This window comes from Pogona vitticeps, chromosome 3 (assembly GCF_051106095.1).
Source record: "Pogona vitticeps strain Pit_001003342236 chromosome 3, PviZW2.1, whole genome shotgun sequence".
NCBI classification, from domain to species: domain Eukaryota; kingdom Metazoa; phylum Chordata; class Lepidosauria; order Squamata; family Agamidae; genus Pogona; species Pogona vitticeps.
This window is the reverse complement of record NC_135785.1, coordinates 181637700-181653039: the sequence shown is the minus strand read 5'-3', so window position 1 is coordinate 181653039 and position 15340 is coordinate 181637700. Positions and strand designations below refer to the sequence as shown.

The 15340-nt window shown below is 42.5% G+C and overlaps 1 protein-coding gene across 2 annotated transcripts in view; it reads right to left on the bottom strand.

Moving 5' to 3' along the window:
- WWC3 (WWC family member 3) overlaps nucleotides 1-11856 on the bottom strand; it is a 93118-nt gene extending 81262 nt beyond the window's left edge. For both annotated transcript variants that reach the window (XM_072994380.2, XM_072994381.2), the window contains exon 1: nucleotides 11420-11856. In XM_072994380.2, coding sequence (XP_072850481.2) covers nucleotides 11420-11715 — 296 coding nt within the window. In that variant the 5' untranslated portion in view covers nucleotides 11716-11856. The remainder of the gene's footprint in view (nucleotides 1-11419) is intronic.
- Nucleotides 11857-15340: the final 3484 nt, after the last annotated feature.

The window sequence follows — 15340 nt, the reverse complement described above, 5'->3', positions numbered from 1 at the left end:
CTGCAAGCTGTGGATCGCCTGTCTACTGAGAGCATTCCTATTTCAAGTCCAATCTTAGCTACGCCATGGCTGTCAATTGCAGTTCTCTACACCCCTGACAAGGATAGGATCATAATTGTTGAATGGATGCACTTGCCACACACTCCCTTGAACTTGTACTCCTGTGTTAAAGCAGTTGCAAATTTGTTTTGCCAAGGCATCGTTCCAGATGTTGCCACAATTGTCAGGGACGTATTAACTCTATTTTTCTTTTCTGCAGGGTGATGCTGAATTCTCCAAAAGACAAGTGACTGCTTTCCTGTGTTTTTTATCACTTAACCACTTGTTTTTCCACAGATGTTTTTCACAGATGGTTTGCCTTTCCAAGGTGTTGTCACGTGGCAGCGTTTGAACTTTTTTCTAATGATGAGTTTAACTTTGTTGTAGACACACGTTTATAAGCTTTTTAGGCATTTGCTTTTTTTAATATCTGTCTCCTTCCATAGATAAGGATTTGTTTTCACTGTTTTCCTGACTTTGTTACTTTAAAGCAGAACAGCATTCTGTTCCATCGCCCATATATGTTCCCACCCTCAACTTCCGGGATTTTTTACTGAAGGGAATGCTGTTGCTGATTCAGCTTTCAAGCAGAATTCATGTGCTTTAGTCTTTTTTCTGATCCTATTTGCTTCTCATGACATGTTTCATTACTCTGTAAATATGTTTCACAGAATGTTTTCTATCCCAATGACTCAGGCAAGAGACATTGTAGTTGGCACGTGGATGTCACACAAGTGCAGGTTTTTGCCTAAATTACATTTGACTATGGATACATTTTCTGGGTTTATTTGGCATCTCCTCTTCATGGAGAGACTGCAAGACAAGTTATTCAACATTGTATTTGGAACAATTGCTGTAATGGGCCATCCTAGGCCTGAAGACTGGACAATGGACCTGTCTATATATCATCTGCCTTTCCTGAATTTTATGTTCAATGGGGACTCTCACTGAAGCATGAGATTCCTTTTGATTCCACAGGGCAAGCAATTGTGGAAAGAGCACACTTAACCCTTAAATTTCCTTTGCAGAAGCAAACCTCAAGCAGAGGGGTTTCTGGGTCAGATTGTTCCTATGGTTGTTGCAAAAGTTCTGTATATTTTAAATTTTCTGCTTTTTCCTCATTAACAGGGTTCACAACCCAAGTTAAAGTTCCTTTCAGGGCAGAAGAGCAACTTCCTCGACCATCTGAGTGGTAAGGGATCAGTTCTATTGATCACCTGGGACAAGGATGCTGCAGTCGCACTGGACAAAGGCGCTGTTTGGATCCTGGCAAGATGGTGTGTATCTCTGCCATCTGACTCCTAGGACTGCTTGAACTGTTCTTGGTTCCACGTATTTCTGCTCCGGACAATCAAGGGACTTCTTGGGTGCAACATGCTCAGTATATATTTGATGTTCATGGACAGAATGTTTCTCTTTTATATGAATCATGAGCTCACTGCCTGGTCTTATTGATGATCCAACCTTAATTCTTGCCTCTTTGCAAAGTATTTCAGAACATGGTCAATCTGAACTTCTTTTCCATGCTGTTCCTCCTACTTCTAATATTTCAAAGGTTCAATTTACGCACCACATCTGAGCTTTGTGTTTTTGTTGTATTCATGCAGGGAACTGGAATGCCAAGGTTCCAGGTTTCACTTGATCTGGACAATGTTTTAAAAGAATGCCTCCCTTAATCCCAATGGCCTAGAACATTCCACATAGGGATGGAAATATAGTGGGCACCCAAATCTTATTACAGGTGCGCTCACATTCATATCCAGGCATTATTGCATAAGAACAGGCATAACATTTTGGGTCTGACTTGTCTCCTGGAAGAAAAACAGTTAACGCTACTACAAGAATCATGGTAGCTCTGCAGAGTGAAATAGACCAGTTAAAGCAGCTTTCAATTAAAGCATCGCTAATTGCTTGCACATACTTATACTATGTTTCATTGTAATAGATACTCAAAGTATTATTTGCTTCCATAATTTGCAGTATTCTCTTGAGCATATATTAGTTGATTTGAGTGATACCATTATTACCAATGATATTAACACTTCCCTATGGGATGGCTTTGCATACTACTAATGCATGGTATTATTTTACTGAAAATTTGTATTTGCCTTATGCTTGTTTTAAACAATGTATTCCTTCATTAATTAATGTTTTCTCTAAGTGATATCAAACATCTGTACAATCAATGTTTTTATCTGCTACGCAATTGTATCAATTCTAATATCATGTGTTCCTTTCTAGAGTAGGTGATTTTTATGGTGAGGCTGATGCACGATATACAGGTTGAAATGACATGGCTGTTGCCCTCCATCCATGACGAGCTTCCATGGACTCAGACACCATCTGGGGTCTTACTGACAGCAACTTGCTCATCCACAATGAAATACAAACGGAGGGAATGTGGGGATTTTGTAGTCTAAAGTTCCATCTTGTGGCTATTAAGGGATACATCAGTGATGTTTAACATAATCATTATTTTAGTACAATCATGCATTCTCCTGTGATTCTCCTTATAATCATCCCATTGTTATGTGATTCTCGTTGTGCGCAGGCGTGGAATGCCTTAAGAGTGATAACCACACGACGCCTCTATGGCCAAATTCTTATCTTATGCTAATTTTGCTTGTTTTGCGTGCTTAATAAAAACGTCTGGGGGGAAGAAGGTAGCCATCTTAATCTTCATCTTCTTCTTCTTCTCTACCGGTACCTGAATACTAACAAGATAAAGTCTGCAGTGTCTTCATTTATCAGAGCTCTCCCTGGTTTTCATGCAACTGCTGCTTGGCTGGCTTCCAAGCAGGGTTCCCTGGGGATTTCCCCACAGGGTACAATAAGCTAAGACAAAGCTAAGACAAAGAAGAGGGACCTTGATTTGAAGGAAGCTTGGCAGATCATCCAGTCCAATGAATGAACGATCTAGCACACTGTCAAACTGTTTTCTCTATTGACTACTATCTCATAATGATTTTACCCTCCTGCAATTTAAGCCTACTAGGTCAGGTCCCAATCTTTGGGATGGCAAATAACTACTGTAGTCTCTGCCCTCTTCTATGTGACAGTGTTTCCAATCTGTGAAGTTCTTTGAGGGAAGGAAAAAGCCTGTTGCATTTTTACAGTTCAGGGCAACATTCCAAATACATTAAGACTCCTTGATTACAAGCCTCCTCATCATGTCAGGCAGTTGCCTTTTAATGGCACAACTATGAGAGAAAAGGGGCTTCCTTTCTCTCTCCCTGTGTGGCCAGTTAATGCGGAGAGACCTGAATTCCCTGTTGCGATTTCACAAGAACAAATGTGAATGAAACTGCATTTCTCCCATTGTGTAGTTGCAGCCTAATAAGCAAATAAGTACAAAAAAAGAGCCCTATCACACTTCTCCTCTCTTTTCTTCTTCAGCCTAAACACAGGACTTTTAACTTTTCCTTACATAATTTGTGTAAAATAAACTATTATGCTAGACTGTGAAGTGCACCCATTCAAGAAATTTAGATCCATCAACCAAAGTTTAGATAAAAGATTAAAACATCCATAGTAGCAAAAGGGTTGTGTGCCTCTGTCAAAGCTATAGCCCTAAGACCAAGACACCTGAAACTTGGCATGCCTACTAAAGGAAACTTGGGGTGGTGAACCTGAATACGCATCATTTGGCTTGAATTAAAAATAATTAATTCAACATCCCAGATCTCTCTCCTGAACTGCTGCTTTGTGATGGGATGCTGCTTGAAGCTGAGTGTAAATAACTTAAGCAACTGGGGCTCTACCTGTGTAATATTCTGCCACATAATGCCAGGTCATCTTCCTCAATTTGGGTGGAGGTTTTCTAGGGAAGAGGCACAATAGCTGCCTCTCACTTGTGCAAGAACTAAATACACTAAATAAAATCTTGTATTGATTCTATTATACATATGCTGAAACAAGGTTTATAGAAATTTACAGGCCAAGATCCACTGATATTTTAGATGTATTTTACTACTAGGATACTGAGAGTTGTTGTTTTCAAATTACAATATGCATTTAATTTGTCTGAAGTTGCAAGAGAAACATTTGAGGGTTTCCCAGGCTACACATATACACCAGTATTATGCAGAAACTACACAAGTGCCTAAATTTAACCACAACACTAGTTTGACTAGTCAAGCCAAACAGGGAATTCTATTTCCCACTGTGCCTACCAGAGAACAGCCAACCTTCATAGCCTTGGGAAAGCTACTAAATTCCCAAGAAGAAGGGAATGATAAACACTTCCGAGTATTTCGTACCTAAAAAAATGCTGGTAAGGATCACCATAAATTAGAACAGACTTGATGACACATAATTAATTATTAAATATTAGTTTAACTAATCACCTAACATATCTTTTCTCCAAACTGACAACTTCCAGGTGATTTAGATAGCACAGGCCTTCCATCCCAGTCAGTAAGGCCAGCAACTAGGAATGACAGAAGCTGTTAAACTGAACAAAGCAAGCACCAGGCTGGGAAAGGAAAACCTACCATCTTATTTTATGACATACACAAGGAGGAAAGTTCTCATGCTTCTGAAGCCATAGGAATCTATTACTTAGATGTGTCATCTGAGCTTTATAAAACTTCTACAACTCTGATCTTTAAGGCATGCATTACAGAATGCATCAATATTTGTACAGTCTTATTATGCAAGGAACTATCTCAATGAATTAACCATTTGATTAAATACTCTTAAAAATATATTCATAAACTCCATATTAAAGGGGGATTTAAAAAGCATTACACTTACTGCTGACTCTGTTATGATGAATTCACTCTATACCCATTTAATCCTTTCTTCCCTGTTCTATAATTGTTGACAGTGCATTTTCACAGCAGCATTCACAAAAGGGTTTTTTTAAACTTACATTGAAGCGCCTAAGATATTCACTACATTCTACAAGAAAGGTGTTTTGTCCCACAGTTAAAGATATATCAGAGTTTGTTTATCCATAGAAAACATCCTAACTTAGCACTTTTAACTGTGGTTACACTAGCACTCGCTGTATGTTAGCAAGCAGAAACATTCCACACACCAACTGCCTCAAGATGGATCAAATGCTGAAACATTACTTCTTTTTGTATCAGAAACAATATGCTGTTGAAATCTATGAGCTAGCAAACATTGGTGCTTGTAAATTAGACAAGAAATGAAGTTGTTTAGTAACATGCCCTCACAAATACAGCACTTATCCAATACTAAAATCGGACCAGAAATTAAAATAGTGCTACCCCTCTCCCCCCCCCCCAAAAAAAAGCATTTGGAACTATCTACATTCTACACATTTGAATTGTGGTGCTAGAGGAGATTCTTGAGAGTCTGCAAGGAGATCAAACCTATCCATTCCAAAGGAAATCAACCCTGAGTGCTCATTTGAAGGACAGATCCTGAAGCTGAGGCTCCAGTACTTTGGCCATCCCATGAGAAGAGAAGACTCCCTGGAAAAGCGCCTGATGTTGGGAAAGTGTGAAGGCAAGAAAAGAAGGGGACGACAAAGGATGAGATAGTTGGACAGTGTCATTGAAGCTACCAACATGAATTTGACCCAACTCCAGGAGGCAGTGGAAGACAGGATGGCCTGGCATGCTCTGGTCCATGGGGTCACAAAGAGTCGGACACGACTTATCGACTAAACAACAACATTCTACACTTCTGGAACTATGCTGTTCCTGGCTGCATAATTAAGCACAATGACAAATTATTTCTTGACCTTTTGGCTACAAAGATTGGATTTTGACAAATACTGTATCTGGTTAATTCTCCAAGCTGAAGTAAGACCTGAAGATTTTCAATACATCAGCGTGCTCGTACGCCTCCTTCACCCACCCATGAGATGTATCAATAAAATGAAATATGCAAAGGTATACATTAATTGCAAATTACAGCTTTTATTGATAAACTGTTATCTTCACACTAATTTTTAACATATGCAATATAATATATAGTTATGTTCTGAAAGTCTCGTTTATTTAGAACTTGTGAGGGTAAACTATTTTTAAAATGTTAAAAGCAACTTAAATCCTATTTGAAAGAAACCAATGAAGCATACAATTATTTATGTACATCAAGGAAACTCTGAATTATATTTTTCAAATACAAACTCCCTATTTTATATGACAAAGTGCTCTTAATACTTACTACTTGGATGAGTTTGGAATATGACAAATTCTGTTGCTATCTACAAGATGCCCCACAGGGAATAATATCTGCAGCATTCAGACATACTTACAGTAGCTCACTGAATGCTAATACTGTACAGTATAAGGTATATTCGATTTAACAATGTAACATAGAGGAAAGGTTCACACAACTGTTTTTTTTAAAAAAACAATAAAATCATTGGACGTTTGCCTAGTACTCTTCCTGCACTATTGTTAAAAAAGGACTGCATACATTTTTACTATTTTCTTGAACAAAGGCACAGCTTAAACATTTCTAGGGCTTAGTTAACATTCCATACATATTTCTGGTAAGGTAGTTCTGGCTGACATTCAAGCCTTCCACTCATAAAAGCACAGTTTAGAGGAAACCACACATATTACTTCTTTCAGATCACTATACAATTGTGACCAATGTTCTGGCTTTTCTTGGAAATGTATTATTCACATTTGTAAGAAACAAACAAAGAAGACATAAAATATTAATGAAACTCCCATGGATAGTCATCTCTTTGTCACCCTATTATCTATCTATAGACTGTCATTCATGTACACTGCACTTCAAAGTGAATGAAAGGACAGATCACTAAATGACTATCTTACCATAAGACCATTCGTATATATGTACAGCCTTACTATTTATACTGATACGAGCCTGCACCCCATATGTCATGCATAGCCGTTGCAGGTCTTCACTGAAACTCATTAGGACCTCAAGCTGCTCACTATGAACCACTCCATCCAAGCAAATTGTTGTTTCCCTGTCTACCAGTAAATCATGTTCTGGCCATCTCACCAAACTACTGAATGTTGGGTACCTAAAATGCAACTTGGTTGAAGAAGATGGCACAAGAGATAGACTATCTGGAGTAAAATTTAACTGGGAAAAAGGCATACAGCGACAGCTCCCACACTATTCTCTCCAACTAAATCAAATTCATCCAACAACTATCTGTCAGAAGTGTAACTGGGATTGATAATACAGTGCATAGGAAAGGTGGGATTAACCTTGAAAATGCACCCCTAGAGCAAGAACATGTGAGTAAATAGGACTACTTAAGGGACATAGGTGAGCTAATCACAACTATCTCTAGCTCCATACATGTCCCCACCATGCATCCCCTAAACCAGGGGTCCACAATCCCCCGTCCACAGACCTTGCCAGGACCGGGCCGCAGAAACAAATCTCTTGCCCACCCGCACATACGCATGCACACCCCTCCCATACATGCACAGCTCCGCCCACACACACATGGCCCCTCCCGCAGCGCCTCACATGCACACATGGCCCCTCCCACACCCCCTCCCATGCACACACAGATCCACCCCACCCCCCCCACATGCTAAAACAGTCCATGAAGGCAAAAAGACTGGGGACCACTGCCCTAAACTATCCACCATCCTCAGGGCAATTAAACATACAGCCGGATATGGGTTCCATTGGGGTTTTGCTGAAAAAGTGGATTTCTATGGAAAGATTTGGAGAACAGGTCTAAAAAGTGTCATTTGCGGATGCACTCTGAGAAGCAGTTCTGTGTTTAAAGTATAACAAAAGCAGGCCACAAGGGAAAATAATACCCTCAGACAACTAGAGGGAATAGATTTCAATGAGGAACCATCAAAGGCAAAAGCAAGTCACAAGAAAAGAGAAGGAAATGTTAAGTTAGCAGAGGAATATGAATCAGAAATTTTCTGAGGGGAGAAGAAAAGCCATAATTCTGCAACTTTGTCAGCAGAAGGAACGTGTCTTGACTGTAGACTGAAAGAGGACTCAAAAGAAAGCTTCTTCCAAAAGAGTGGATGAGAATATTGTCAATGTATAAATAAAATAAGGAAAAATAGGAGAGTTTGGGGGAATGAGGAAAACAAGTATCAATTACATACTGAATATGAGACAACAAAATGGAAACACAATCTAGTGAAAATTACAAAGAAGTAACTGGAGATTTGAACCTGAATGGGAAGAGAAAGCTCTAAAGTAGGAAGATGGAGTTAGCTATAATTATCACATAGACTGAAAAACATGATGTAATGATATCCTCAAACAATATGCAGACCAGGAGCAAGGAGTTTTTTCCTTGAAGAAGTCCATGTTTTCTTGGTCAAAGTCTATCACAGGTCCACCTTACAAAAGAGTGGTAATTAGACCCAATGGTGCTCGGAATAACAGTCAAATCAACAGATCCACAAAGGTGATTGTTATATTTGTTTGGCATGCAACAAAAATATATATGCGTCCTGACATTCTTCTTCTCCAATTTGTTCACAATTTTATCAATCAACCCTGTAGCTGGAGAAAAAAGGGTATTAATATAATTAGCACAGAGTGGGGATAGACATGACCCAAGGAGATAGAGATTTGCACTGGAGAGAAGCCTGGAGATGATGATGATGATGATGACAGCCTATCTACATTTGACCTACAATATTCAGGGTTCCCACCCAGTACAGCGGAGAGAACAGCTGTGGGACAAAAACAAATATTTGAGGGACCCAAACACAGACAGGAAAGGGGTTAGCATTAAAATATTCCAAGAATGCTGAGACAGATAGGAAGATTGTGGAGGACAGACTCACAGAGAGAGTACAGAAACACCAGAAAAAATAGGGCAGACATTTTCGCTTGCTGAGAATGATATGTTGCCAGAAAACTCCATCAAAAGCCATCCAGAATGTTGAGAGTTACTCACAGTTGGCAAATTCCATTTGGTCTTTTAGCCACAATATGCTCTGCAGCATGTCAGGAGTCAAGAGTGAAAAAGCAGTAATACTTAGCACTTGGCATGTTCCCAATGACTACTGCAGTCGCCTTTGAGAAGACTGAGACTTCTTTTTCAGTCCCGAAGCAGCACAAGCACATTAGGATAACAAAAGCAAAGGGGAATTCCTTTGGTTTCTGCCAGGTCCTCTTTTAGTTTACAGGTAGTAGTAGCAGTGACAAGGAGGAAGCCAGCAATACCTCTCCAACTTTTATATTGATCAGAACTGGAATTGAATTTGGGAAGGAGTATGTCTTGCTTTTAAGGTGGTCCTTTAAATAACTCACAAAATTCACTGCCCAACCAGCTGCAGTCAAACTCCAACAACATCCTGACATGTGGTCTCCAAAGAAGAGCATGTAGAATTTGTCACATTTCTCAAATGGATCGCAAAATCTCAATAACCTTCACAGTTCACCTTTTAAATCAGGTGAATTGTCTTCATAGTTTTAAAAATTCCATTATTGATCTGTCCAAAGATACCTGATTATATTCCTTTTAATAGCATACATATAAACATGGGGGGGGGGACCAGAAATCTGGTCTGCACACACTACAAGAACCATAATCTCACTCTTAACTGATATGGCCTCATACTAATTCTTCTTTTTTCGTTTTCCTAGCCACAAACCACAGTCACAAACAGGACACAATATGTCTAACATAAAACAACCAAAGTTCACATGCACTGTAGCAACATTAAAACAAGCTTCCTAGCCACAACTATGAATGAAAATTTGTCCTGTGTTTACAGGATAGTGCCCAGGACTCTAAAAATAAACAGCACTATTTTAAACGCTAAGGTATTTTGTTCATGATGCTTTTACACTTTGCCATTTCTACAGCACTTTATACAAAGTGCTAAGCATTCTTGTATTCATCTCAAACATTATTAGATTCATCCTCATAACTGCTTACCACTTTCTACTTTTCATTTCTACACATAAGAAAATGAACAATCACCATCTGTCGCAAGTCAATGGCAGACACAATACAGTGGTTTCAAGTTCAGTGCTTTATTCACATAATCCACAAAGATACTTCAGAAAGAAAAGCGTGCAGCATTCTGACAACTAAATGAAATTGGTGACAACTCTAAAGACAGTGTGTTATGGGTTCTCTTTTCAAAAGGTAAAATAGTAGCCTAGATTAAATGCCACACTTACACATTTAATAAAATAATTTTGTGCATGCTAAATTAAAAGTAAATGCTACTTTTAGAGGAACTGCTTTCCAACAATGCATTTGATTACACCTCCAGAAAGAACTGTTTAAAGGAAACTGTTCAAAGTTTGAAAACCACAAAGTTGCCACAAAATAAACTGACAGCAGTGTATTACACACATCAAAAAGCCCAATTTTTTCATGATTACAGTAAAGCTCTAATCATAAAATGCACACACAAGTAAAGATACTAGAGAGCAGTCCGAAGTATTTTGTCAATATTGTTTTTGTATTTGTATAAAAGCCTCACATTCCCAGTTTTTTAAAGCAAGTAAAATACACAGATAGAACTAGAATATCATTCACCAATACAGTTGCTTTAGATTTTATATCACCTCTGTAACAATTAAGTGTTCAAAAGTTTCAAATATTTCCTCTTCATTCTACTGCTGGGGATTCAATGTTAGTACAATGCTAATACACAACACAAATACACTGGGATGCAGACAGCAAAGGCACACCTGCGCAGTAGTTCACATTTTGAACAGAGCCCCTTTTCCATCCAAACTCAAAATGTGAGAAAACCAACATCAACCAAAAGAAGTGAGGATCAGAATTGTTAGGTCACAGAAATTCAGCATTCCGATGCCCTGTGTGGGTTCTTAAATGAGGCTTTTCTTTTGACAGCCTCATTTCTGAAACCCGCAGCAACTCACAACATGCCCAACTCATGCAAGAGAGAACAATGAGGCATACAATCCTATATTAAGGTTTCAAGAAAATGAAACCTTTTATATATAAAGAAACAAAATGGAGTTGCAAGTGGAGAAAGGGAGGTTGCTCATCCTGTATGGGAACACTTGCAGGACAAAAGCGTCCCTCTGGTTAATGAACTGCCCTTTAAAATTAACTTCTTTAAGCCAAGCCTCCTTTTTCTCCCCCCCCCCCCCCTCAGGCTAGCCGAGGAGCTCAGAAGGGTCCCGTCCAGAAGAAGTGGCTCGTCGGACTTTCAGGCCTGGGATGCTCATTCCCAGTCCCAGAGCCTCGACACACAAAACACACACACACACGTAGTTATTTGCAGGCCTCATTTTCTGAAACGACGGCCCCGGTCAGAATAATGGGGCAGGGAAAACGGGAAGTGGCGTTTGCGAAAAGCAGCCAGGTGGTGAACAAAGTTTGGCATTGTTGTTGGGGGGGGGGGGAGAAGAGGGGACGTATCGCTCCCCTTCGCCCCTGCCTGGCCTGGGAGGGGGGGTTTGAGAGAGAGAAGAGAGCGCGGCCCTTCCTGACCTGTCCCGGGGGTCGATCCACGAAGTCTGCCGGGTGTTGTGGTCGATGTAGAAGACGCGGCCGTCGTAGTCTCTCGCCTCCTCCCAGCCGGCAGGCAAAGGCAGCTCCGAGCTCTCACGGCCCCGCGGCCCTCCTCCCCCTCCGCCGCCTCCTGGCCCTGGGGCCGACACCACCGGCGGCTGGCCGGTCCCTTGTCCCATCGCGGACCCCGCCTGCTGCTGCTGCTGCTGCTGCTGAGGCGGCGGCTGCTCCTGCTGCTGTCGCCGCCGCCTCCGTCCTCCGCTCAGCCACGGCATGGCCCCGCCACCGCCGCCGCCGTTGTTGTTGTTCCCGGGCCGCAGTCTCGGCGGCAAGCGCTCCCCCTCGGGCAGCCGCTCCTCGGCCCCCGGGCCCGGACCGCCCTGCCCCGCCGCCGCCTCCAGCCCTGAACTAGCGAGCGGCCCAGTCGCGTGGAGCACAAGGGGGGCACCTCCGGGTGCAGCAGCCGCCCCGCCGCGCCAAGTTTACCATCCTCTAGGCTTCCCGCTCCCACCCACCCCCGCGCGGGCCCCGGGGCCAGCCCGGCCACCCTCGCCTCGCCTGGACCCCCAGACCCAGCCCTCCGCCCGGCCGAGGAAGAGAAAGAGCCGCTTCGCAGGCCGCTGTCGCCGCCGCCGCCGTCAAATTCCCGCCCTTCCTTCCTCCCTGCGTCCCAGAGCGGCCTCGCCTCCCCTCCTCTGCTCAGCCTCGCAGCCTCGTCGGCTCTCTCAGCTCCATCCCACCGGCGCCTGCCCCGCCATCTTCCCTCACTCGGCTTCCTCCGCCTCCTGCTCCGCCCTTTTCTTTTCTCTGGCGACTTAAGTGGCGAGAGCCCGCCTCGAACTCGCCCCGAGTTTTTGTGGGGTTTTTTTCGGTCCAGCCGCGGGTGAAGGGAGCCGAGCAAGACGAAAGGTGGGCTGAGAGGGGAGCTGAGGAGGATACGCTGCCCAGTTCGGCTTCCACCTCCGCGTTGAGAGGGAAGGCGTAGGGATTTAATGGAGTTTTTCTCAAAATCATCGGTGTTTTTTTCTTTAAAATGTTAAAATGTTGACAGATTTAAGGTTTAAGAGGGCCTTTAGTAGCCCACGTGCGAAGGGTCCCACTATACGCTTAAGGTGGGTGCTGGGTTTTCAGGATACTGGGGCACCAAGGAGATAAGGTATATAAGGATGCTAGGGATCCTGTTAAAAGGAGTGAATGGCCATCAAGGTTTCCAAAGCAATTACCAAATATTAAATCCTACATTGATTCCCACAATGTGCCTGTGGAAGCAACCATAGTCCTTTTCCTTTACAAAGGAATCATTGTCACTTTGTTGATTATCTGTATCCCCACCTGTTCATGGGGGATTGGGCGAGGCACCCCTGCTGTGGGACCATTTGCGCGGTGCGGAGCACTCCTTTGAGGCCCATGACCGATCGGGAGCGATTTGGACCAGCCCCAACGTGAGGAGTGATTTGATGACACCTGATGTAAAGGTCCGAAGTTATAAAGTTCTACCTGAGTTAAGCCTGTTAGACCCATTTGAGACTGTTGAATTAGATACGGTAAAAAATAAAATGGACAATGTTAAAGTTACAAATCAGCCTCCGACTCTCATTCCCGCGCAAACTTTGGGGCCGCCCATAGCAGAAGATGAACCCGATCACAGTAGGTGTCATTTGATAACATTTTGTTAGAGGCATTTTTCTGCTTTTCAGTCACCACTCAGCTCCCAACCCCTGTGGAAGGACAGAACAAGGAAAGAAGGAAACCTAGAGGTGGAAAGGACCAAAGGGTCACCAAGTCTAGTCCTATACCAGTGCAAGAAATCCACGGCTGAGAAGAGACCATCCAACCTCTGCTTTAAAATCTCAAGTCAAGTGAAGAAGAGTCCATCATTCTCTGAGGCAGTTGATTCCCTTGTCACACGGAGGAGACAACAAAGTAGGCAGAGGAGATAAGTGGAAGGATAGGGCAATCTCATTTGTAAATGAGATGTCGGGGAACTATGCTAGATGTGTGTGGATGAGCACTACCAGGATGATTTGGTGGACCCCAGTACATCCAACACAAATAATCTCCCCATGTGTACATGTAAATACCAGAATATCTACTCAAATGTGTAACCAAAGAATACCAAGACAACACTAGAATGACAGGTTGAGCCCATTGACACATCTAAAGAGGCTTTTTACAACTCTCCCATACTTTGCAATGCTGCAGCCAAGCTTAACCATATGTAATCAGAAATAGTACACCCAGAAAGAGTTGTGTGGCCTCTTAAAGACTAGCAGGTTTTCTTTGGCATAAGGAGTCCTGGACTGCATGCCAAATTAAATTTGATACTGTGTTGAAGCAAAACCAATAAAGAATCTTGTGGCATTATTCATGAGTAACATAGATAATAATAATAATTATGTGCCATGAACTTGTTTCTGACTTATGGCAACCCTTATAGGGGTTTCCAGGTATAAAATATCCAGAAATGGTTTAACAGTCACTCTCTGGTGGCACCCTTGGAGCATGCAGCTTGCCTAAGGCTGCACAGGTGGCAGGGCACATAACTCTGTCCGTAATCCACACACACTGGGTGATCTTGGTTGCCCCCCCCTGCCTAAGGTACAGTGAGGATTCAAATTCCAAATCTCTTGTCCCACAGCCAGGCATTCTATCCCACTTAGATATACCTCCCTAGAAGTTTAATCAGTAAGTTCAGCAGACGTTGTGGCTAAGTGAATATTGATATGATTGCTGGCATAAGAGTGTACCTGCATCACACCGTTACAGCAGTTTGATAAAAGCCTTTGACTGTGTGGACCACAGCAAACTATGGCAAGTCCTTAAAGAAATGGGAGTGCCTGACCACCTTATCTATCTCCTGAGAAATCTATATGTGGGACAGGAAGCACCAATTAGAACCGGATATGGAACAACTGATTGGTTGAAAATTGGGAAAGGAGTACGACAAAACTGTATATTGTCCCCCTGCTTATTTAACTTATATGCAGAATACATCATGCAAAAGGCTGGACTGGAGGAATCCCAAGCCGGATTAAGATTGCTGGAAGAAATATCAACAACCTCAGATATGCAGGTGATACCACTCTGATGGCAGAAAGTGAGGAGGAATTAAAGAACCTTGTAATGAGGGTGAAAGAGGAGAGTGCAAAAAATGGCCTGAAGCTCAACACCAAAAAAAAAAAAAAAAGATCATGGCCACTGGTCCCATCACCTCCTGGCAAATAGAAGGGGAAGATATGGAGGCAGTGACAGATTTTACTTTCTTTGGCTCCATGATCACCGCAGTCACGAAATTAAAAGACGCCTGCTTCTTGGGAGGAAAGCAATGACGAACCAAGACAGCATTTTAAAAAGCAGAGACCTCACCTTGCCGACAAAATCCACATAGTCAAGGCTATGGTTTTTCCAGTAGTGATGTATGGAAGTGAGAAGGCTGACCACCAAAGAATTGATGCTTTTGAATTGTGATGCTGGAGGAGACTCTTGAGAGTCCCCTGGACAACAAGGAGAACAAACCTATCTGTTCTGAAGGAAATCAACCCTGAGTGCTCACTGGAAGGACAGATCCTGAAGCTGAGGCTCCAATACTTTGGCCATCTCATGAGAAGACAAGACTCCCTGGAAAAGACCTTGATGTTGGGAAAGTGTGAAGGCAAGAGGAGGGGACAGAGGACAAGATGGTTGGACGATGTCATCCAAACTACCAACATGAATCTGACCCAACTCCGGGAGGCAGTGGAAGACAGGAGGGCCTGGCGTGCTCTGGTCCATGGGGTCACAAAGAGTTGGACACAACTTAACGACTAAACAACAACAAACGTTCCCAGAAGTCTGTATGCTAAAGCTTCAGTCTATGGGCCACAGCTGCAACAGAGAATGGTAAATACAAACTACAAATTC